The sequence below is a fragment of the Carassius gibelio genome, chromosome A1 (genome assembly GCF_023724105.1).
Source record: "Carassius gibelio isolate Cgi1373 ecotype wild population from Czech Republic chromosome A1, carGib1.2-hapl.c, whole genome shotgun sequence".
Classification (NCBI taxonomy): domain Eukaryota; kingdom Metazoa; phylum Chordata; class Actinopteri; order Cypriniformes; family Cyprinidae; genus Carassius; species Carassius gibelio.
In genome coordinates, this window is record NC_068371.1 from 3629960 (window position 1) to 3655808 (window position 25849).

At 35.6% G+C, this 25849-nt stretch overlaps 1 protein-coding gene across 1 annotated transcript; it reads left to right on the plus strand.

The window, feature by feature from the left end:
* Nucleotides 1-7765: 7765 nt before the first annotated feature.
* LOC127958274 (neuronal acetylcholine receptor subunit alpha-3) lies at nt 7766-22779 on the plus strand. The gene is made up of 6 exons (XM_052557112.1): nt 7766-8004; nt 15903-16042; nt 17267-17311; nt 18497-18606; nt 18751-19810; nt 21645-22779. The coding sequence occupies exons 1-6, from the start codon at nt 7947-7949 to the stop codon at nt 21768-21770; spliced, it is 1539 nt and encodes a 512-aa protein (XP_052413072.1). The 5' UTR covers nt 7766-7946; the 3' UTR covers nt 21771-22779.
* The last annotated feature ends 3070 nt before the right edge of the window (nt 22780-25849 follow it).

Genomic DNA, 25849 nt, shown 5'->3' on the forward strand with positions numbered 1-25849 from the left:
TTCCAAGTGTGTGTGTGTGTGTGTGTCCATGAATGACATTCATTATGTAAGTTGTTCATAAATGACTTACGGTAGTCTTCTTTAGAGTCATGCTTATAGTATTCCTCTTCACTTCTCAGAGTGGACATAAACATCATGATGTATTGTTTAGATATCTTTTATGTATTCATAGCATCTTGAGGAGCGTCACAAGAAGCTGTTATGCATTTAAGCTGATCTTAATTTGACTCACTAAAAATGATTTGAAATAAGGAGACAATTAGAGCAATATGAGAGACCTGTGGCCGTAAAATAAGAGGAATGAAAGAAAATCCATGAAATATGTTATTTGTCAAGAGTTGAGAGCTGTCAGGTCTATTTATATATTTATTTTTTTATTTGCACATATATTTTCAGCTGCCCATAGCGATGATGTCGGAGGAAAGATTTAACATGGTGGAAACTTCATTGCCTCAGCAGAGATGGCTGCTGTTGTCTGCAATGCTGCTGATCAGCAGAAATGTCCCTCCATTGCTTATAGCGTGCTGAGATATCGACGTCTCTCATATTTACTGTCAGATTCTCTAATATGCAATGGTGCATTTAGAAATGTGGAGAGGAGGGATGCATTTGTTTGTTTTCAATACAATAAAAGCGATGATGATTTAATAATAATAACAAATAATACAGATTTATGCTCAAATATAGTTTTTATTATCTAAACATAGTATAAATTTGTGTGTGTTGGGGATATCACCTTGAAACAAGGTCATACTTTTTTTTTTTTTTTTAGGAATTTTAAGTTTAATTTTAATTAATTTATTTTTGGCTCAATTCAGTCTGCTTTTTATATTATGTTTGCGCAATTAAATTGTTATCACTTGCAATAGTTTGACCTAATAGCCTTTTAAACTATGTTTGAAAATATACTCTCACAAAACATACAGAAATGTCTGTAAAAATACAACCAAATGTAAACATAGATAGATGATAGAAGGAATTAAAGACTCTCAAAAAGTGTATAAAAGTTCACAAAGCCTCCAGAGCCTCTCTTTAGATTATTCCAGAATGTTTGTTTTGGTCAAGTATGACGGCTCTTTGCCTGTTGTTTTGCTGTGCTTTTACAGCTGGAACACTGCCCATCTTAAAATGAGAGAAAACTATAAATACCATTAGAAAGAGGTAATCTGAGAAGCCTATGCAACACACACACACACACACACACACACACACACATAATTTCATTAGCTTGTGAGTCTCTCCCAGATTTCTCTCATTAAATATTGTCTTAAGGTCGCACGTCCCCGGAGGCATACGGAGAGACTGTGCATGCGTTTGATCACTCTTACTGCCATTGAAGATTAAAAATAACACTAACCACACACAGCTGTCATTTCAAAACAGCACACAAGGACTCCTTAACACTATTAGGCCTCTATAGTCTACAATCACAAGGTCAAATTTACAGGCTTGCTTTGATTGGATAATTGCTGCCCTTTTTGCTGCCCTTGTGCTGCTCGATTGAACCCCCCCAACAAAAAAACAAAAAAAACAAAACTGCTATTTTAATTCAGTAAATATTATGTATTAAAATTCAAAATTATTCTCGTCTCCATTTAAATGTCATGCATTCATTTCAGTAAAAAAGTCTCACTATTTCAATTCCTCTGACAATGTTTCTAAGATTTCTACTAGTATCATTTCCACCGCAAATGATTGTGTTTAATATCATTCTGTAATGGGAATGGCATTATAAATAAAATTTTTATAATAAAATGACTGAAAATCGTAGCTAGAATTTTACACATCAAATACGCAGAATTTATGCATCATAAATAACCATTTTCACACCTTTGGCATAATTTGACAAAGTGAAAATTGTTAAAGGTGTTTTTATTTGTAGATGTTTTTATACAGTAAATCAGTTTCATTGCAAATAGTGCTATAGCCTAATGTAAATAAAATTAATATATGTAATATATTTACCATATATATATTTTTTAAAGTTATCATATTTTAAGATTTAATGTCAGAGTTTGTAACAGAGGGTGAAACAACAAAATCTATTCAAAAACACACTTGAAATGTGCAGAAGCTGAAATTTGAAAACGTGAAAGAAATAAAATGTTGTTGAAATTAGATATATAAATGTTTTGCTCAACTACTGTAACTACGCTCTCTTCCTCCTTTAAAGAGATGAGAGATGAGTTCACCCAAAAATAAAAATTCTGTTATCATTTACTGACCCTCATGTCATTCCATATTGTCCAAAGAAAAAATAAAACATATGTGTTGGAATGACATGAGGGTAAAAAAAGGACATAATTTACATTTTTTGCATGAAGGATACATTTAAGATCAGCTATCCCTAAAGATTTTATTTACTAGACAAACTCATGCAAGTCCCCACTCACTTAAAGAGACTCAAATGTGCAAGATCACATGTAGTCATTTTTAAAGCTTTATCTATTGATTATAAAACGTATTTATATTACGTATTATCTGTATACATTCTCAGAAAAAAAAGGTACAACAGCTGTCACTGGGATGTTTTATAACTTTACGTACTAATATGTACCTTTTTTACTTGGCGGTATCACCCCAGTGACAACTTTTATGTACATTTATGTATTTATGTTTATGTTAGTATATTCATATACACTAAATCCTTATATTTAATTGTTTAATTGTTCACCCAAAATGTGTCTGTAGGAAACAAATCCAGCATTTAGGTATTTTAACTGTAATCTCTTGCCAAATTACTAGTCCATAATCCGTAATAATCCTTCCTCCAATGAAAATTGTTCTTTCACATAAAATTTACTCACATATGTTTTGTTTAGTGCTGTTTTCACTCGTAACTGGTGCTTGATCTGTACATATATCTCTCCTGATTCAGGTGAGACGACATTTTCACTGTAGAAAGCAACATATATCAGTTGTTTGGACTCTCATTCTGACGGCACCCATTCACTGCAGAAGATCCACTGATGAGCAAGTGATGGAATATTTAAGACAGTTTGAGTCACACCTGTTATTACATATAGATTTCAGTTCCAAATACTGACTCTCGGAAAAGTAAACAGGTGAATATCAGTAAGTAACTATTAAGAGTGCTTACTCTGAGTCTTCCAAAAGATCATTGCATTTACTAAGATCTTGTCAGGAGCAACTGGATTTGTTGGTTTTGTCAGAGGCTGTGAAGATGGTTTCTACTTTGCAGCAGTGCGCCCTGTTTCGTGATTCCAGATATTCCCACTGAACAATAAAAGCACTCAGGTACAATCATCTAGGTTTTGTAGATGTTGAAGTGAATAATTCACAAGGCCATAAAAGTCCTATTGGGGAATGCAACTTTATTTTTCTATTTTTAATATGCGTTTGAAGATGACAGTCCTGTTCTAAAGAGAGAAGAAGCTTTTAAAAGAGTATTTGGGACATGGCAGGGTGGATGGAGAGAGGAAAAGCAGACACACAGATTTGAGAGAGGAGAGTGAGACATTAATGGCTCTGTGACTCACTATGTCTTGCTTTTAGGACGCCATGAATTAAAGATGGAGAAAAGAAGAAACGAGGAAAGAGTAAAATCATGGTGTGATTTTAGTTTTATGATGGACACATCACCTATTCACTCTGTCCGGATTTAACATATTTTTATACAGATATATACCAATTCCTTAAATCCTAATATATATATACATACATTTTTTATTTAAAGGTGAGGTCTAATGCTACGTTGAGTTATTGTATTTACGCTGTGAAAGAATGCTAAACATTTTGCAAATGTGTTTGTTGATGAACGTTTTATAAACAAGGCCCAGTTCGGCGCTGGATTTGCACAATGTTTGATACTGAAAGATGAAGCCGTCCCAGCTATAAAAGATCCCGGTCATGATTCAGAACTGCAGACAGTAAGTGTACGGCATCAAAATGTCTGTGTTTTGGTGGGAATCTGGCAAGTTCTCATCACTCTTTAGCTCCGCCCAGAGCGCGCCCCCAGGAGCTCGGCTGTGTTTTGGAGAGGTTCAGAAAGCTGTATTTTTCTTTTAGAAATATGATAAAACTAAAGACTCTTTGGAGCTGTAAAAAATCTATGCTTCTATAATAAACATGAGATTGAGTGAAACTGTGTGTGTTATGTCCCCTTTAAATTTAAGGTCACAATTTTGTATTTTTATGTGATTTTGTCTTGGTTGTTATTATTAATATTTTAACCTTTCTTTTTAGCTTTAATTTATTTTTAGTTCAGTTTCAATTTTAGTAATTTTAGTACTAATATTGATTAGTTGCAAAAGCAACATTTTTTTAAAATATATATTTTTAATTTTTTAAAGTTTTTAATTTAATTTGTATTTTGTTTCAGCTTTATTTTAATAAATGGAAACTATTTTACATTTTATTTTCAGTTTTTGTTAAGGAGATAATCCACCCAAAATTGAAGATTCAGACATCATTTTGAGTGCACCATCCCTTTAGCAATAACAAAACTGTTAAACTATAATCTTGATAAACTATATAGTGCTTTTGCATAATGCGATTAGATTTGTGTTGTCAGTACTGTGACGTTAGAGCTGCAGAGCTCCTAGGGATGCTGGTTGGTGTCATGTCCTGATCCTCGCTCTCCAATCGTTTCCAGTCACCACTCACTTTCTTGTCTAATTAAAGGCAGAAAGCTTAAAGCATCAACACGCCAACCCCAAAGTACTAGTCAGTTTATATTAACAGACACATAAATGCTTCTTCAAAAACAGAAAAGCTTCATAGACACTGCTTTGACCACAAATCAATGTTTTAGCACCATGGACAGCGCCAGTGCTGTAGCCATTAAATGGTATGATTCTCCTGAAGTATAGGAAACAATACCGAAAATTCTGCATGTGTACACAGTGATCCCTTACCAACACACACATTTTCTCTCCTATTTTCCATTTCAAAGCCACAGACAGACCATTTTTTTCTGCGGTTGTAGTTGCTATTTAACCAAATATGCAGTATGTATCTAAATTAATGTGTTATGTTTGTACCGCAGACTACTACGTAACGGATGATTAAATTAAATCACATTCATATAATTACAAAAGGTAGAGTAACGGGGATGGGGTATTTAAAAAAATAAAAAAATAAATTTTAAGTGTACTACTTATACACATATTTTGCTGAAATAATTACCCAAACTAAATCTAAATTGAAATGAAAATAAGTGCATGAGGGAAAAGACAAAAACACATGATTTAACAAACAATTGTGTAAAGACTGATACAGGCCTCCAAATTGCTGCACCTGCTCCCTCTAGTGTACACACACTCTGAGAGAGAGAGAGAGAGAGAGAGAGAGAGAGAGAGACCTGGTGCCCAAGCTATACTCAAATTACAAATATCTTTTTTCCAAAAAAATTTCAATGAAGCCCTGACACCTATACACTCCCAGCACTTGTGAAAAGCCACATTGACAAGATATGAGTAACCAAATGAGAAGGATTGGGACATGCTATAAATAACTACCTTTATTTTATGCGTACATATCTATGATGGTTAATGTTCAGCAATGTAAATCCTGTTATTACATGTATTAAAGGAATAGTACGATTCAAATCTGCTGAAAATGTACTCATATGAAGGACTTTTTAGCAGAAGCAGTGGTTTAAAGTTAAAATCGTCTATTTGTAACCATAACTTCTCATGTCACAAGTCATTAACTGTTGGACTGGAGTTGGTGTGGATTACTTGTGGATTATTGTGATGTTTTTATCAGCTGTTTGGATTCTGGACTCTGACGGCACCCATTCACTGCAGAGCATCCATTGATGAGCAAGTGATTGACTGCTACATTTCTCCAAATCAAACAAACTCTTTGACTTCATGAATGGCCAGAGGGTGAGTAAATTTTCAGCAAATATTAATTTCTGGGTGATTTCTTGAGAAGTTTGAATCTGAAACACATTCACAGAGAAAGGATAATCCATACAATGAAATCTCCATCAATGTAGACTGCTGTTTCATTTAACAAGATTTAGACATGATCATATTTTATTTGTGAGAAGGTACACTGCTATTAGCACTTTGACAGACGACATAAACATGATATTTTTGTTCATCCTGCCATTATCCACTTTAGACTTTAAATTTAAAATGTGTATTCCTCTCTCTGTGTGTATGCATTTGCACATGGATGCCGGTAGGTTTTATGGTCTGTTTGCTCATGCACATGTGTTGAAACATCAAAATGTCCCTTTCACAAATACACAGATAAACACAGCCGTTTGATGGGAAAACAACAGTAACACATCAACAGCTGCATACTGAGCCATGCGTGTCCCTCTGGCATAAACATGCGTGTTTACATTTAAATGTTAAACATGGATTTACATAAATGATAGCCTGTCATCTTTTAATTCTTGTGATGTCTTTGTGCTTGCACTATATCAATAAAGTGAGATTTAAACTAAATTTTCATAAATACTCTGTTTTTTTTTACGTCAAAGGCCAGGCATTTATAATGGGAAGCTAAATGTAATCAATATTCCTGAGGCTTTTCCAGCGGCACTTTGTTAGTCACCTGCTGTAACCTGGACCTGCTTTTAAAACTTGAAACAAAACTTTATGCACCTTAGAAAGCCTCTTCGATGTGCAATTAATAGTAGATACACAGGCTACATTTCTGTCTGATTTTCTGTGGTTCCTAGGCTGATATGAAAATATGTTGTAAGTTTTCTATTGCGATAAAGGGACAAAGGGAAGATGATGTTTTTAAAGAAATAGTAATTAATTCCAGTGACATTTGCATTAAATGCAAAAAAAAAAAAACTTGTTTTTGCTTCACAAACAGCTTTGGATTTACAAACAATTGAGTGAAACAACCTTTAAGGCAAAGTCTAACCAAGAATTATCATAATTTACTAATACTCACTCTGTATAACTTTCTCTTGTTTCTGGAACACAAATAAAGACATTTTTATTCCCTTCCATTATATTTTTTGATATATACAATGGAAATAGTCTGGTAAGCAAAATGTTTCCATTTATGGGGGGTTCACAGAAGAAAATCGGTCCTACAGGTTTCTAATGACATGAGGGTGAATTAATAATCATATTTTCCATTTTTGGATGATCTATCCCTCTAAAGGTCATCCTGTCATCATTGCACTCAATTTCTAAACCTATTTTCCTTTGGGGAACACAGAATGTGAAACATTGAATATACTTAAACGACTTTTTACATGCATTTACATAAAAGCTGGAAATGTTAAGCCTCGAAAAAGTGGTTCAATTGTAGTCTTCTGGAATCACAATAGCTGAAATGCAACTTTTATTAGTTGAAAATGTTGGTGCATTGATGAGAAAACGAGTGACTTCTCATTTTTGGGCGAACCAGTTGAAGGAACGGTTTAGAGTCGATCTTATCAATGATTTAAATGATTCAGAACTGGATCTAAATGATTCATTCACGAAACAGACTTCACTTTCAGACTTTTCATCACACAACGCTATATGGTATGGCTTTAGAAAACAGCAAGTGTACATTGACTACCAACATTTATAGTGAGTTTGCAAACTTTTTGAGGATTTGTATCTCAAGTGACCATTCATTTAAATGCAGCCCACCATTTAAAATGCGTTTGTGTTCTCAGTCTTGCAGAACGTGAACGACGTCAAATTGAGTAAGCGATGACAGAATTGTCATATTTGTACAAACAACTATTTAAAATGCGGTAGCCTATAAAAGAACTTGCAATTGTGCGTCTTATTAATGACTCTTTCTTGGAGACACGCGTGGGGACGGATGCACGTGCCCAGGGGGAGGGACGAAACCAAATCCATCTCACGCGCTTCTTCTGCTCGCGGAAATCACAACTCAACCCAGCCACGCAACCGGGATCCACTAACATCCTTTCTACAGTTTGCTCCTTCTTTTGCGAATTTGTTGCTTTGTTTTGGAAAGGGAGACACGCTCCCCACCTGCGACGCTCGATGAATTCTGCGTCGAGAATCACTTTGTTTTTTCTTTTAACTGTCCTGATAGCGCAAGGTAAGTCCCGCCGTATTCAAGATATTAATACATTTTATGCATGCATTAACTTTGAAAAAAATAGATATATTACTTTATCTACGTCACTTATGTCCATTCACCTAAATGGTATTACTGAGATGAAGCGAAAAAAAGTAGCCTATAAAAAGCCCATACAATATTCAGTCGTGAACTAATGGACATTACTGTCCTACCTGTGGACTACTTTCCTTATTAAAGGACATTTTCTCAGCTATCATGTGTTTGAAAGCAATAGTTCGCCCAAATTGTCATCATTCACCTTACATTTTTAAGACTTGACTTACTTTCTTCTGTGAAAACAAAGATTTATTAGGCAGAATGACAGCCTCAGTCACTATTTACTGCATTGTAGAGGTTAAAAAAATGAATGACAACTGATTGTTGTCAGTCACGAATATTCTGCCAACCGCACTTCTTTGTGTTCCACGTAAGAAAGTAAGTTTGAACCTCATGGTGGTGAATAATTCATGCCTTAGTTTTTGGGCAAATGATCACATCGCATTTGTAATGCAAAAAAAAATAAAATAAAAAAATAAATAAAAAATTAGCTCAAGTTGATTGTCTTGGGTTTGTGCATTTAAATGGGTGATAAGTCTGTTTGTAAACTGTGGTATTGACTTCGTATCTGTCTATAGGTTAGTGGTTTTGTTTTGATAATAGTCATAATAACATTTTTTGCAAAGCATTACGTTTTAGTAGGCTATAGCTTAGTCAAATCCATTCTTCACGCTGCTGGTGTGCGCGCGGAACGCGGAGTGTCGGGCGCATGTTCGTCTCGCTCTGGAGACGCTACCAGCGCGGAATCCGACGGCTATTTTACAGCACAATTGTTGCTATATTTATAGCACGGTAGCACAGTTTAGTTTAATCGCTTTAAAGCCTTTCATCGGCTGAAGGAAACCGGTAGGTGAGCCCAGTGGCATTGTACAATGCAATGCAGGTTATTCGCTTCGTTTTCCACTTTCGTCAACATCCGCATGTGCGTCAGAGCAATAAAATATTTAAATTCTTCTCGACTCACAGAAAGCTTTTTACGTGAAGTTAGCAACAACTACATGATGGATTAAGTGTCTGCTTTAAGTTCTTCCTCTTCTTGTTTGGTTTAGCAAGTAAATCTGTATCTAAATAAGAAACACGAGGCTTCACTTTTTTTCTCTGCCAAGAGTGAGTCACACATTTAGGGGACACACATAGAAAGAGGCAAACACCGCTCGCATCCTGTCGAGTTTTCACATTGCTAAATTCCTTATACTCTTCTGAGCTTGGAAAAGAGGAGCTGTCTGAGCCTGTGTTCAGCTTCAGCTGCACGTCATTCTCACTGCAAGCGTTCTTTGAATGCTGAACTGATCACAAGGAGGAGGGAAGAGACATAACATACGTAGATAGAGAAAGAAAGTTTGTGAAACAAACTTTTAAACTTTTTTTAAATCACACATACAATTTTTTTTATAATTAAGCATGCTCTCTCTCTCTCTTTCTCTCTTTCTCGCTCTAATATTTTTGTGAACATAGAATAATTGTTTTATTTTAAATGTAGTACAACCAAAGAAATTCCCATTAAAATGCCCAATTAACAAATAACTTTCAATTCAGTGATTCTCAACACTTTTGATTCAGAGAGTATTCCTGTTGTTTGTGTTTAATGGATAAGGGTTAACAGTTAAAAAACAAAAAACAAAAACATAAAAAACATGTATTCACCATTTTTACCTGATACATATTTTATCTGATACACATAAAAAAAAAAAAAAGAATATTAATTTTAAAAAAAGTACTCAAAAAGTAATTCAATTTTATTAAGTTAGTATTAATTAATATAAATGTTTTGCAAGACATTGGGAACTAGGTTTCTTCAAAGAAAAATAAAAAAGTTTGTTGAAAAGTTATTTTTTTAGCTTAATTTAAAACTTTTGTCTTATTTTAAATAATTTTAAGTTGGGTCTTGAGAACCACTGTTTTAATTAATGGAGGCTAGTACAATGGCCTGATGTATGTAATGTAATGTAAACCACAGCAAATGCCAAGTCCTGTCACGGATCTCTAGATGGCGCAGGCTGATGAGTCTTTAATGCAAACTGATGATATTCACATTGTTATACTTGGCACAACCTGATTGATTCATATTGTATTCACAGCCAATGAGTCTACTGCTGTACATTTAAATGGTTGGTTAGTATGCACTAGAGCAGTTCACAGCACGCTTTCAGAGTTCCTCTGAAACCCTCCACCTTCCCCAGCTCCACCTGTATAGATCTGCTATGGGCTATTTTATATGCTATTTGTGCAGCAGCAGTATTTCTTAAATAATCACAGCACTGTATTGGCATATGTACTGTCAGTAGCAAGTTCCTGTACTCTACAACAACAGCAATAACCAACAGCAGCAGCAGCGTAGCAGATCTATTCCGGCAAGACCAAATACATTAACATCGCCATATCCATTACCATGCTTAAATCTTCAGAGAGTCGTCACGATAGACATGCATCAATAATACCTGAAGCAAAGTATTGCATATATTTTATTCTTGCATCTTTTTTATTGCATCTTTTTTATTTAAATCTGCCTGAATAAAAGGTACACATTTTAGAGGTACTTAGTGCCTCGCCTCTTTTGTGATCCATATTCATTTAGTGTAGGCATAAATAAAATCACAAATATGAATCATGAGATATATTAAACATGGATTTATATTATTGTTTTTATCACTTCATGCAAAAATAACTTATAGTATGAAAGTATATATATTATATATATATATATATATATATATATATATATATATATATATATATATATATATATATATATATATTTATAGTATATAGTATATTATAAAATATAGTAATATATGAATAGTAAATAAGAGAAATATACTATAAATATGTATTGCAGTTTGTACATTTTGTTGACATGCTTGATCACACCTGGTGTGACAATGTAATATACAGGAGAATATGTGTGTGTGTGTGTGTGTGTGTGTGTGTTTGTGTGTGTGTGTGTGTGTGTGTGTGTGTGTGTGTGTGTGTGTGTGTAAAAAGTGTTTTACACATTTCCAATGTTAGATCTCTGGGAAGGAACATCCTCTGGGGAGGATTGCTCTTTTATCCACTCAAGCTCTCTTGTTCAATAGCTTCACATCTGTGTTTTGGTGCTGAGGAGAGAAATCAATGAGGTTCCAGCAGAGAGAGAGAGCGGTTGTTGGAGGTAAACCCCTCTGCTCCAAAGGAAAGAAAGCAAAAGAAAGTAAAACAAAAAGTGAAAATAATTCTCCTCACTTTAAGAATGGGTGTAAAGACATTTGAAATAGTTTCCCATTCTTTTTCTTTCTTTCTCATCCCAGTTTTGCCACCTCTGTTTCTTCTGTCTTCCCAAGGCAGGTTTACTGTATATAGATGATGTCAAAGGTCTTGGAGAACCCTGCGGTTGCACAATTTGATATGTTTCAGTGAGATGTGAGGTAATGCTCCAACTCATTTCTAGGATGAACTGATAGAACAAGAAGTTATGATAGAAGATGATCACCCTAAGTTTTAAGTTTTTTAAGACCATCAGAGAAGCTTGCTTCTAAAAGAATGGATGACAGTGCTGGAAATATGATTTCCAGGTGGCTTAGTGTCATTCTTCCTGTGTTCAGAATTAGTCACAACTCACACAGACACATTTGTACGCCATACTCTTTGTTCCAGATAGCGAGGGCACACATATGCACCACATACACAGACAGTGACGCATGTCCTGACAGCTTCTCACACACACACACACACACACGCACACACACACACACACACACACACACACACACACACACACATACACACAGCCTGCAGCGGGGAACAGGCGTGTGTGTGTGTGTGCTGCTGCAGGCTCAAGTCCCTGGGCAACAAGAACAGCTCACCTGTCAGATTATATCTGTAATGATTTTTCTCCACCGACAGAGAAACACACTTAGTGTCCCGTTCACTCTGAGAGAAAGAACAGAGAAGAGTGTTTCACGCTCTCTCTCTCTCTCTCTCTCTCTCTTTCTCTCATTACTTCTGCATGAGGGCATATGTGCTCAGCAGCAGTTCACAAGTGACTTGCACATAGCTTTATATTATCAAAGAGGATTCTTTAGTCTTTCCAACTGATTGAACCGTCTTCATCACCGTTGCTGCTACTTGGGTGTTTCTCTCATTTACAGCAAAGCCTTTTATTGAAATATTAATGTACTTTGGATAATATAAGGTCAGGAAATATAGTTATGAATATACATATGAATATTGTTTTTTTTTTTTTTTTTGCATTTTTATGATAATCAATATATATCGACATTTATAAATCAACCATAAGTTTGATCAAACAGTTGTTGCTGCTAAATAGATTAAAATGTTTAATGCAAGAAAAAATCCAGTTATAAACTAATGTATGTTTCCCACACTGGAAACACTTTTTTATTTTTTATATATATTGCACCAATATAACAAAACATGCTAATAAACACCAGTGTGTGTGCAACATATTTTACTAAAACCATTTTGCTACTGAATTTTAAGATAGAGATGCTATCAAAACAATAGTCTGAGTGCCTGTATTTCATATATATATATATATATATATATATATATATATATATATATATATATATATATATATATATATATATATATATATATATATATATATATATATATATATATATAAATCATTGTGCACATATTGTGAATAATTTTTACATCACTAATGATTTGTGCACTGAATACAAATTTACCAAAAAAGAAAAAGCATGCCTCTGTGAAAGTGAAACACGTGCACAATCTCAGGTACTCTTTTTTTTTTTTTTCTAAGAAACTAATTTCGGTAAAAAGGGAATAAATTCCACAGTGACTCGTGTTTTTTTTTTTTTTTGTAATTGCATTTTTAATGGCCTTCAGTGCAGAATCCAATGGACCAAGTCAAATTTGTTGGGCTTAACTGTTAGGAACTGTAATTTAAAGTAAGTACCGCTTCTATTTTTGAACAGCCTCCATCCTCATTGTGGCCACGGACAGCTCTCTTGCAATTATGGTAATATATGTCATCTCTGCTCCATTCTTATGCTTTATTGCGAATTGGGTCTTGAAATGGAATACATTTGATCTAATTGCCAGATTTTGTATAGTATCTTGGACATACAATATTCATCCTATTTTTTATTTTAATTTTAACTGACAGTGTTAATTCAACATATTATCAATTGGAAAATATTTTCCTGTTTTGCCAATTTAACTATTCTTAGTCTTCCAAATTCACCACCACACTGGACACCCCAAACCTTTTTTGTGTATATTAGAAAAATATTTATATTGACCATATAGTGGAAGTCAATAGCAATACATTAGATTACAAGCATTTTTCAAAATACCTTCTCTTTTGTGTTCTTCTGAAGACAGTACAAGTAATGAGTAAATCAAGACTCGTTTCATTTATGTGTGGACTATCCTTTTAAGTTTACCACAGGCGTCTGTTTAAGAGTTCAACTTTGAGAGACTTTGTGGTCCATGTGGAAACTGTTCTACTTTAATTTATCTTAAGCTTGATGGAGTTCAGAAAGCTAACTCTTAACTTCAACTCTCCACTTTCTATCTTATGAATTTGAATGAGGGTTAAGTCTGTTTAATTAATGGAAGAAGGGGCTTGCAACCCTTGGCTAACCCCATTAACAGAAGGGCCATTGGAGAGTTAACTAGTTGAAGTAATTAGAAGAGAAAAGTAAAAGAAGAGCCATACATGCATGAGACAGCAGCACTGAACTCTCAGTGTTTGAGTGTGTATGGGTGTTTAAAGTTTCTGGAAACCGACTTTTATATAAGACTCGCTGCATTCAGTCCTATTATTTTTGCTTGTTACAGAGGTCATAACTGCAAATAACTGTTCACAAAAACTTAAGTCCATTTATGTTGCAGTTATATGACCGAAGCTGATACTGAGCATAATGCCATTTGATTATCATTATATTATTTCTTTAAACCACATATAATACTATTTAGTATACTGTTTCTACTGTTTGTCTGAGTTTTTTACATGACAGCTACAGGATAGCATAAAACTTAAAATTCTTAAATAAATCTTAAAGCAATTGTTCACCAAAACATGTATTTACCCTCAGGCCACCCAAGATGTAGATGACTTTGTTTCTTCATCAGATTTGGAGAAATGTAGCATTGTACTTGCTCACCAGTGGATCCTCTGCAGTGAATGGGTGCCGTCAGAATGAAAGTTTAAACCGCTGATAAAAACATCACAATAATCCACTCCAGTCCATCAAGCTGAGTTTTTGTATAAAGTAATATTTTATAATACCGAAGTTTGTATATTTTTCATAATACTGCATTCTTCAGTCAAATTAATCACTTTTGAATCAGGAGAAAAATATGCACAGATCAAGCTCAGTTTACGAGCAAAAGCAGTTTTAAACAAATAAGTTGGTGTAATTTGATGTGTAAGGACAACAGGCAATGTATTTGTTCACTGGAGAAAGTTAAAATGCCTTTATGCTGGATTTGTTTGGTTTTTTTACAAACTTTTCTCTTCACAAGACATTAACTGATGCACTGGAGTGCTGTGGATTACTTGTGGATTACAAGTGATGTTTTTATCAGCTGCTTGGACTCTCATTTTGATGGCACCCATTCACTGTAGAGCATACAGTGAGCAAATGATGTAACTTACGTTGCTTCTGTTTGTACATTTTGCTTCAGTAAAGTCAAAGATCATATGTGACTACACTTTCAACCAGACTTGTCTTAAGAGAAACTGGTGCAGACAAGTTAATTTCAAAGTTACAAACTAACTAGTAGTCCTGTGGAGTAAAATTGTATATCCCATTTTAAGAAAAACTAATTTCATTTAAATTTGCCCCAACCTGCTCTTGGCTTTTCCAGTGTTCTGTATTGTTCCTTCAGACTTGTCTAGCTCCATATTTTCCACTTGACTACACCTGGTCTCTTTGGTGATAGTTGATGATGACCTCTAACCTTGAGAGCTATGTTTGGTGCACTTAGACTGTCTGGTAGGAAATTGGCTCTGACCCTCAGGAATGTGTTAAAAGCAACAAACACACTAAAAGTAAACACACTCACATACAGTATTTAAAAAACCAAACAGCTAAACACAAAAACAATAAATTTCTTTCTTAATGTATTATTGCACCATTAATCACATTTTTATAAAAGTTTAGTTTGGTTTTTATTTTTAATATATATGAAGTTTGACTTCGAAAAATCACATGACATTTTGTAAATCATTAACAGTTCTCATGAAATCTAAAAATATATGTTGACACTTATACATGCTTATCTGTTATTTCTCATGCATAAAAATGACATGCTACATGCACAATACTGAGCTAACAGCAACAGTTTAACAAAAATGTATTAATCTAAAACCTCAGAAGTGTACGAAGGATCATTTCTGTCTGGTGTGTTTCAGAAAGTACCAGGATGGTCCAGAAACTTCTGGAATGTTCCCATACTTGCAAAAGCAATCTGTATAAATATAAAGCTTACAAAAATGAGTACAAAAAATAATCTGTACTAAATCAATGTTTTATAATTAATGATAGAAAGTCTAAAAATTACATGACCTAAATATTTACCAAAATATTAATGCTGCTTGAAAATAAATAATACAATAATAATCATCACCACAGAGTTACAGAAGAACCATAAAAAAATTACACTGTAATGTATAGCACATTACATTGCCAATGCTGAATGTTATATTCCACGTGTCTCGTTCTCTGTAGTGCCAGTTCACCATCCACTGTATTATACATGAAGTCAATCCCTGGGTTACACCCAGTGCGCTGCATACTAAAGCAGACTTCTGTTCCTATATGTGTTTATCTCTATTTGTGCAGAGTGTCTCTCATCTAAAGGAGAAGACAGGCTGTTTCGTCGTTTATTCAGGAGGTATAATCAGTTCATTCGGCCAGTGGAAAATGTGTCTGACCCCGTCACTGTGGAATTTGAGGTCTCCATCTCACAGCTTGTTAAAGTGGTAAGAAAACCAGTGTCCACTGTATCAGAACCTTGACCTGCTTTTTTGTCCATAAATTGCATTTGAGATGAGATGTAAGCCTGTAGAAATGCTTCCGGGCCTGAATTGCAGTCAGTATCAATAGGGTATCGTAATATATTGCAATCTTTAGCAAATCTGAATATGAATAGATATTTTCGTACTGCATTATAATGTTGTGATGCCTAAATTCACTTGTGGCATTTAAAACAACAGATTTTTTTATTGATATTTAATATTATTTTAACATTTATTTAAATATATATAGGAATGCAGTGTTGACTATTCATCTGACATGACATAAACTTATCAGTAATGGCCATACTTTTATTTTTTGTGCATCTTTAGTGAATTTTTTTCTAAAGAATAAACTCAGTACGAAGTCTATTGCAAATCAACATACTTTTTAGCATTATACTTGTGGAAAACATCAAGCAAAACTGAGACATCTCAGATAAAAATGAAAGGATTCTAGTCACATTAATTAAGGTGTAAAAGTTTAAAATCAAACAAATACAAGAACATTTGACCCCTTTTTAAAGATAAATGTAGGAATAGTGTGTGCGGTCTTTTTTCCAAAATGGAAAAAAGGAGGATTTGCTCCGCAGGTGGCTTTCTGTAAGTGGAATTCTGGGCTGTTTTCAGTTGTTGTGAGGGCTTTTTGTTTCATTTACTGTGGTCAGAGAGAGCAATTGAGTTAAAAGCCTCTGCGCCCCACTGTTACAGGAAGTAGAGCAGACTCTGTGCTTTCGCCGGCGTCATACAAATCAGCACTCCTCTTAAAACTCCTGGATTAAATTTCCACTTCGCCCTGGGAAAGCAGCCAAGATTATCAGCACACCTTTAGTCTTGCTTCCCGGAGACAGACACCTGAGAGATTAACAAGCCATAACCCACCACTCTAGAGGATACAATCCTGGATTATAGATTATACTCACTCTCTCACAGGATTAAAGAAAATTTGCGCAAAAAGCAATTAATTTTTTTTTATTTTTATAATTTGTTCAGATGTTTTCTTGTGGATATGCAGGAGCTGTTAATACTGTGATGAATGCCATACAGTACACATTTGAAGCTAGTAGATGAAAGTAGTCCAAACCCCCTTTTTTATCAGATCTCCTTTTGCCATTAGACAAGAACTGTATTGATTTTATTTCTTTCTGATTGTTTCTGTCTTTGCTTCTGCCTGTGTCTTCCTCTCTCTAGGATGAAGTCAATCAGATCATGGAAACAAATCTCTGGCTGAGACATGTAAGTGATGTCTGTTTGCAGCATGTAGGGTTTGTGAATGTGTTAACACATTAACAGCTCATCTTCTTTATGTCTTGTTGTACTGCTGTTGGTAAGAACGTAACAAGAAAATGTGTGTAGCATAAACATGCAAAGGATGGGGTTGAGTGATGCAGGGGAAGAACTATACAGTAGATATATACATGGAGAAGATGAGTAGGTGGAAACAGGACACCATGGAAAAGAAAAGTTATGAAAATAATGGAAAACTCAAAGGTAGCACAGTAGTTATCGCCAAAAAAAAAAATAGAAAGAAAGAAAGAAGTTAAAAAGATGGTAATATATGTGCAAAAAGAGTTTAGTCTTGTGAGATCAAACATTTCACTTTATTGTTTTAAAATCAGTAGAATAAAAAAACTTCTGTTGTGAGTGGTTATCACACAGTCAGCAATGATATATATATATATATAAAATGTGCTATATTTTTATTAACTATTTTATATTGAAAATAATTTTTGTGCTTTAATTTCTTGTTATACATATATTATATATTTCAGTTTTACAATAACGAGTACAAGATGCCCCAGTATTACTGCTGAATTTACTGTTTAAATCAGCATTTTGTGTTGATAGTTAAGAGTGATATATGTACGCTGCATTGTGTAAGATTGGTATTGAGTGTGTTGCCCTAGCAGGATTGTGCTTTGAAAGGATTGGTGGTGGTGGTGGTGGGGGGGGGGGGGTCTAGATTTGAATGTATATTGTAGGATTTTTTTGAGATTGTGTATGTGCTTTTGTTAAGCCCTGCAGTATTGTACAATAAGTCTGTGCAATGCCTGATAGCAGGACGCTCCATATCACTGGACACAGAGAGATCAGCAGGCCTAATAACATATCTCTGCACTGACATGTCAACAAACCACAAAATGAGACATATATGGGCAAAAACATACAGCTCTGCAAATACACTCCTACACATTTGATAGCAAACTTCAAATGACAACATACCCGCTCAAGCAGAATGAACAAAAACACACTCTTTTTAGAGGCAATGGCATGGCACAGATGATGTATGTACACAAGTGTAAATGCCATATTAATATTGTGTCAATTGTATGTGCACCAAAGCTCAGAGCATGTGTATTCATCTTTAGATCATGGCTTAAAAATAAAATAAAAAATTTACATTTTGTGAATTCGTCATAGATATGGAATGACTATAAGCTGAAGTGGTTACCAGCAGAGTTTGATGGAATTGAGTTCATCAGAGTCCCATCAAATAAAATCTGGAGGCCTGACATTGTACTTTACAACAAGTGAGTCAAGTCTTCTATGTATGAAAATTTAGAAACATTTTAAGGTCCTTTTTATTTGAAGCCAAATGAACATGGTTGGATCTAAGAACTAATTTATGATTGAATAAGCAGTCATAATATTAAAATGTTCTTTTTCTGACACAGTGCCGTTGGGGACTTCTTGGTGGAGGACAAAACCAAAGCTCTTTTGAAATATGATGGAACCATCACTTGGGTCCCTCCTGCAATCTTCAAATCATCCTGCCCTATGGACATCACTTACTTCCCCTTCGACTATCAGAATTGCTCAATGAAGTTTGGTTCCTGGACCTATGACAAAGCCAAGATTGACCTGGTTCTTATTGGCTCAAAGGTAAACCTTAAAGACTTCTGGGAAAGTGGAGAGTGGGAGATCATCGATGCACCCGGTTATAAGCACGACATCAAGTACAACTGCTGTGAAGAGATCTACCCAGACATAACCTACAGTTTTTACATTCGGCGACTGCCCCTCTTCTACACTATCAACCTTATTATCCCCTGCCTCCTCATCTCCTTTCTGACAATACTCGTCTTCTACCTTCCCTCAGACTGTGGTGAGAAAGTGACATTGTGCATCTCTGTGCTCCTTTCTCTTACTGTGTTCCTTCTTGTCATTACGGAAACCATCCCATCCACCTCACTCGTGATCCCTCTGATAGGCGAGTACCTTCTCTTCACCATGATTTTCGTTACCCTCTCCATTGTCATCACTGTCTTTGTATTGAACGTGCACTATCGCACCCCTATGACCCACACTATGCCTAGCTGGGTCCGTACCGTCTTCCTCCGGGCTTTACCCCGTGTCATGCTCATGCGTCGGCCTATCGATCTATCAGAGTCCTCTGGAAAAGGAGGAGGGGAAATAGCGGGCTCATCCGGGACCGGAGGAGGACGAGGAGCAGAGGGAAAGAAGATGAAAAGCAGTGCATCTCAACAGGGAGCAATGAACTCTTTGGAATTTGGAGAGGGGAAAGCAGCATTAGAAGGAAAGAAAGGGGGATGCCCATGTCACCCAATAAAAGAGGCAATCGAGGGGGATTGTGGGAAAGTGAGTCGTCAGTTGACCCCACAGGCTATTAACACAGTTGTGACTTTCTCTGTGGTGTCACCGGAGATCAAACAGGCTATTGAGAGTGTGAAGTACATTGCTGAGAACATGAGGAGCCGCAACAAAGCCAAAGAGGTAAGTGTTTCCCAATCAGTCAATATACTTGGTACAACACATTGATTATAAGGAATTGTGCTCTCCGGATAAAGACACTGCCAAAATTCTATTCTATTTATTTCTTGGAACTTGAATCCACATGCAATAGAACTTTTTCTGTCACATGAGAGAGTAGTCACATTAGTGGCTGGACCTCCTTTCCGGGGGAGGACCCTGTTTCAGGGAATGGCATCGTCACGATTGAACACAGATCTCTTATTCCAGTATACGTCTCTTCGTATTATACGGAAATGTCAGGTGTCCTATGTTTTTGTCCATAACAGTTCAGTGTGCTTCTCTAGAAAAAAGATGCATCCGTACATCAGTGGCCCTAGGCTATTCATTTATGCATTTCTTTCTGTACCGTCAAAAACATGCTATGCTAACATCATCAACATTCTAGTAGCACAGCCTTGGTGTTTCCTATTTGCGCACAGATATGCTCAGCCAACCAAAAGCGGACGCTATGCATCCCTGACCAGAGTTGTGGGCTTTGAGGTCAGTGTTGTGGGCACAGTATTGTTTCTGCAGTTCATTATGGTAAAGTTGAAAAGTCTTTATTATTCATACTTGTGAAAGTCTAGCAGAACTTTCTTCATGTCATAAGGAAATCCGTGGGGTTGCCTCGAGAGCTTTGAGGTGCATCACACTAACCATTCAACTATAAGTCGTAGACCTTTTCGATTGTTGGATCAACTATTTGTCGGTTTTGCTAGTCCGGCTCATTGTACCGTGCAGTCTAACAAACGTCTCTCTCACTGAATTGTGGAGGCTATCTCTTGGCATGTAACAGCCTGAGGGAGTGCAAGTCATTCAACTCGTGGGATGCCTGCTTCTGAGCTGTCGCATTAATTCCTGTTCTATATTTGCTAGATTCATTGGGCGTGAGAATTGGTCTTGTTGTCAATGTGTTGCAACTATATATAAACATGAATACATAACTCCTGTCCCAGAAGCGGGATAATAATGTTCAACATATCACAGTCCCATTCTACCTGAGCTACTGGTGCTAAAGCATACATTTGTATTTCCACAAATAGTCTCGTCGTGTTCTGGGAAAGGGGTCCCCCTCGGTAGAAGTCCCTGGTATCACTGTGTGTTAGTGGCTTTTCAGGGATGCATTTCTGGTCTGGTTTCTAATAGTCGATGTGTTGTACCTTGTTTCTTAATCTGTCTGTCACTGATCTATCCGCTGGTCTGTTCACAAGTCGAAATGTCTTCACAATAAAAAAAAAAACACATTGCCCATTGAAAAAAAGGTGTCCACTTAGTGTATGACTCAAATTCCAACATCATGCTTTGGTTGTAATGCCCTCATAAGGACAGATTATACATCACAGAAATCTAGCATAAGTTTATGGAAACGACTCGGCGACTCTCAGTGGAAATGTTTACTGAGTGCTTCACTGGCAATAAGTGCTTTAGATCCCTCGGTGGAGACATCACACTTTGATATGGAAAGTCTCACCACTTCATCTTTCATCTTGGCTCAGAGCCTCACTACTGAATCACATTAGCATTGTAATGCACCCAGTGCCTAAAGATGCGGAGAGCAAATGTTTTATAGTAGCACAATCTAACTGAGCTTATGCCCGTGTAGTGTGAGTAAAGCATTCTGGACAGGCCTTCTTTTCACTCATTCTCATCCTCTCGTTGCCATTTTCTCCTCAATTTACCATGCTCTGACATGTTCAATTTTTCCTTCTTTCTCTCATTTTCTTTCCTTGTTACCGCTAACCTCTCTATTCTTTCATCTGTTAACCTTCCGTCTCTCCTCTTTTTCTCTGTTTATTGTGTGCCCCTTCTCTCTTAGGTGGAGGATGATTGGAAATATGTTGCGATGGTGATTGACCGGATCTTCCTTTGGGTCTTTGTGCTGGTGTGTGTGCTGGGAACTTTGGGACTCTTCCTGCAACCTCTGATTGGCTTCTTCTCGTAACTTACTGTGCCAGCTTGCCTGTTCCAACCAATCATTATCTGAGTTACTGACATGCTACATATTTAATAAGTATCACAAGTGTTCCATCAATTCAACAAAACTATTTACTGGTGTCCTTGCACAGCAACCAAAAAAATATAATAATAATAATCAGGTGGTCTGTTTCGCTCTCTGCCACTAATCAGTTGGAGATTGCTTTTTGCCTTTTTAACAATCAGTGACTCCAATTGAACTTTCTAATCACCATCCTTCCTGAAGCACTACAATGTCCATAAGAAGACCAATCAGACTGATTGGTGTTCTGTGTCCACTACTCAAAATGAAACACCACTTACAATATCTGATTGCACACACATGATATGTGGCATGCATTATATACCAAACAACATGGCCATCTTCTCTCAACTCAGCAGTCACTCAGGAAAATCTGCAAAAGACAGTGAAGGTGGCAATAGAGTTGAGGAAATCCAGTTTAAGCACAAAAAAATGTGTTGTGTAGATTAGTTCACCAAAACCTTCACGGATAAACACTGAGCCGTGTGATTATGGGACGAAATTAGTCAAGAATATGGGTGGTCTATAAATAACATAGTGTCTATCTAGAGTTGTGTTATGGCTGTGGTCCAGAATAAAAATGACTAAACGAGTCCCATTTATGCCAAATAATTTGTATTTAGAATGAGATTAATGAATTATTTTGTCTTATTCCTATGATACTGCATGTTGAAGATTTTTTTCATTTGAAGCAGTTGTATGTCCTAATCCTTAACTGTTTTGAGTGCTGTGCAGATTATTAAAATGACTGCTTTCCCTCCCTCTCTCACACTCATGCTCTCTCTCTCTCTCTCTCTCTCTCTCTCTCTCTCGCTCTACCAGATACATAATCCCCTCTTTAATATCACCATTTACATTTTTTTCCACTTCCACTTGTCAGCTTCTGACACTTTTGTATTTTTTTTTAAAAAGATGTCTTTCAAATAAAAGTTATTTTTTGTTGTACACACTATGATCTCTGTCTTACTGCCTCTGTGTCAAACTCAGCAAGCAATGAGTGTATGTATGTGGTGCATGTCACATGGCTTATGTCTGTGAAACACACATGCTTATTTTGGCTTGGCTGCTAAAGCAGAGGTTGAAAGTGCCTCTGGTTTTATGAGTATCAGGTCTTTTGAAGTAGCATCTTTTTATAATAATTTCAGAACGATCTGACTTAATTCTAGCACAGTCATAATCCTGGAGCACTGTTTATAGTGTGTGGAAATTAAAGTTTTTGCAATTTAAATGCAACAAAGTACAGTGATTTTGCAAGTCAGTCTGCAAAAAATGAATTATGTACTATATATATATATATATATATATATATATATATATATATATATATACTACAAAATTAAAACTCTTCAATATGACTTTAGATCAGTTGAAGAGCTCTAAAAGTTGAAAACATCATTAGATAAATCGAATAATTAATAATTTCCACGGTATATTATATTTAATGCACATTAATCTTGCAGCAATTAATTTTTAATTCCATTTTCAAATTACCAAATGATAATGATTTTTAAAAAAAATGGTAAATGGTTAATTGAGGGCACTCAAAGTTTCTTCACTGTCATCCTTTGAAAGAGAAAAAACCCAAATGTAATATAATAGAAACACTATAGTGAGACTGTGCTGTGTCTGCATTGGTTTCAGGAATGTCTGTTGTGTTCTTTATATCAGCAGAATGTGTTGAATCAATAGCATCTTAAGCATACAGACTGCAATAGCATTTTTGATATGTGCCAACATTTGGCTGTAGCTCCAAAGCCTCATGTAATGCATTAATTCCAAATAAAAATTCTTCTGTTTACATTCCGACTGATTACCAACATTTGCCTGAAATTAGCATAACCAAAAGAAGCCTTGTCCTTTAATCTGCAATTTTGCACACAACGGCTCTTTATTGATATATTAGCTTCAGGCAGCAGACACTTTATCGTAGGTTTTTATAAAAATCACAGCATAATGCATGAAAATGCATTTGTTTGAGCATTAGATGACTATAAAGGGGTAAATGCACCACCTCTGCCTTGGTTTATGTGTATGGAAAATCACAGAATATATGAATACACACTTTAAAGCAGAATACCTATAACACTTGGGGTGTAAGTGAAATGCTTTTTCTGGCACTTGCTAATGCAAAACAGAATGCAATACACTTTTTTTCACACAATCACACGGGTAAAAAAAAAATAATGATTACTGTTGTTGTCTCTCATATTGCAGTCTAGTGAAATTTGGGGCACAGTAAATAGTCTGTGTTTATTCAGTGATCATAATAAATGTATTTATTCATGTCTCTTCATGAGGAGATAACATGAACGATCAGAGTATTCTGTTTGTGCATGTTTACTCTAGATGAACGTCAAGTTCATTTTCTCGAGTTAAGTTCAACTTTGCATAAGAGTGCTCCTCAAAACCTCTTCCTATCCTACCCTCTCCCATTCCATGTGTTCATCTGATTTATTATACTGATTACTGTGGATGTGCCACCATATCCAAAATTATCATTTGTTTAAGCATTTGCATGGTTTTGCATTTGTATTCTTTTCCCTCTGTCAGTTTTCCTCTGGTTCTTTACCACACTGGATATGTGTGGCTTTATCTTGACATAAATAGCACACATTTATCTTCCTCTCTCTTAGAGGATAGTAGTTTTGATATTGTTCTCTTATTTTGCAGTGCTTAAATTCTGAGGTCAGGCTTACCTCAAAATACAACGTTTCTGTCCTCCCTGGATTAGTCGGTCAACATTGTGCTGTTGTCATATTATTGTTACTCTTGTTATTTATAGTTTTTTCTTAGCTCTTTGTTGTGGTGTGCCTTGGTCCAGGCGATAGCCTCCTTGTCACTATAAATGGAATCTGACGCTTTTGTTACGGCAACAGCAGCCTGTAATCCAATAGAAAAGCCTCCTTCTCCAGAGCGTATTGTCTATTCTAACAAATAACCCGCTGGTGTAACTGGGCTGAGGCAACTGAGGTTCCTGTAGTTTTTGATCTTTTTTGAGAGTGTTCTTGTAACTAAAAGCAGTAGGACACGGTGCTAGCAATGCCAAGGCCATGTATATTTTGTCTTCAGTTTAAGTTGCTTTGGATAAAAGCATCTGCCAAATATAAATGCAAAGCACACACTGTAAAAACAACAACCACAAAACTTTCAGCTGTGGTTACAAGAATAATTCTCCCAAAACACAGCAAAAATGGAAACATACTTAGAGGACAACCTGTAAATTTACAGTTTAGAGCTATAATAATAATAATAATAAATAAGGCTTTACATAATCTGACAGACTGTAATAACACAAGTGTTAAAGAGAAAGCTACATGAAGAATCAAAGTTCATCACAAGTAGCTTGAGATAAATACTTATAATAGGTCCAGTGTCAAACACACAAATACAAAACATTGTCATATTTATAAACACACTTAAATTTACATTTACATTACCTTCATGCATTTAGCATGATGTTTTTATCCAAAGAGGAACAAAGCGATTTATCGAACAGTGAGTAATCATTGTACAAAAGGTTAATTTTTTTCAATGTGATTTATATATCAGGATGACTTCTTCTATTTTTTTTACTTTTAAAAATGTTTAAACAGTATTTTAATGTAAAATTACATGAAATGTTCGATTACAGTTTTCCATAAGGGCACTTACCATTAAGCAATTCACAGTTTTTTTTTTACTTTTGAAATGTTTGTCATTTTAACAGCTTTCACAGCTGATCCAAATTCTTTGATTAAGCTTGTTGTATGCAGCGTTCAGCACCAATAGCATTTGACATTCAGTTCTAGGGTTTATCCTGAACTTGTTTTTACCCTGACATTGAACCGGAGATTTTAAACTGTGTTCTGGTGTCTCTGAAGATGATGTTTTCAGGAGAGACTTACTTATTTGCTTCGTAGTGGAGCAGACACTTGAGTCACTTTGTTAAAGGCCTTTGTTCAACACCAAGGACAGCGGCCACTAAAAGCTCAACACGACACATGACCGTGAAGAGACATAGCAGAACAGGACATAAGCAAAACACC

Excerpts from the sequence above, each read along its gene's own strand:
- LOC127958274 (XM_052557112.1), top strand. The coding sequence starts at position 7,947 with ATGAATTCTGCGTCGAGAATCACTTTGTTTTTTCTTTTAACTGTCCTG. Across the intron at positions 17,312-18,496 it reads CAAATCTCTGGCTGAGACAT|ATATGGAATGACTATAAGCT; the intron begins GTAAGTGATGTC and ends AATTCGTCATAG. Across the intron at positions 18,607-18,750 it reads GACATTGTACTTTACAACAA|TGCCGTTGGGGACTTCTTGG; the intron begins GTGAGTCAAGTC and ends TTTCTGACACAG.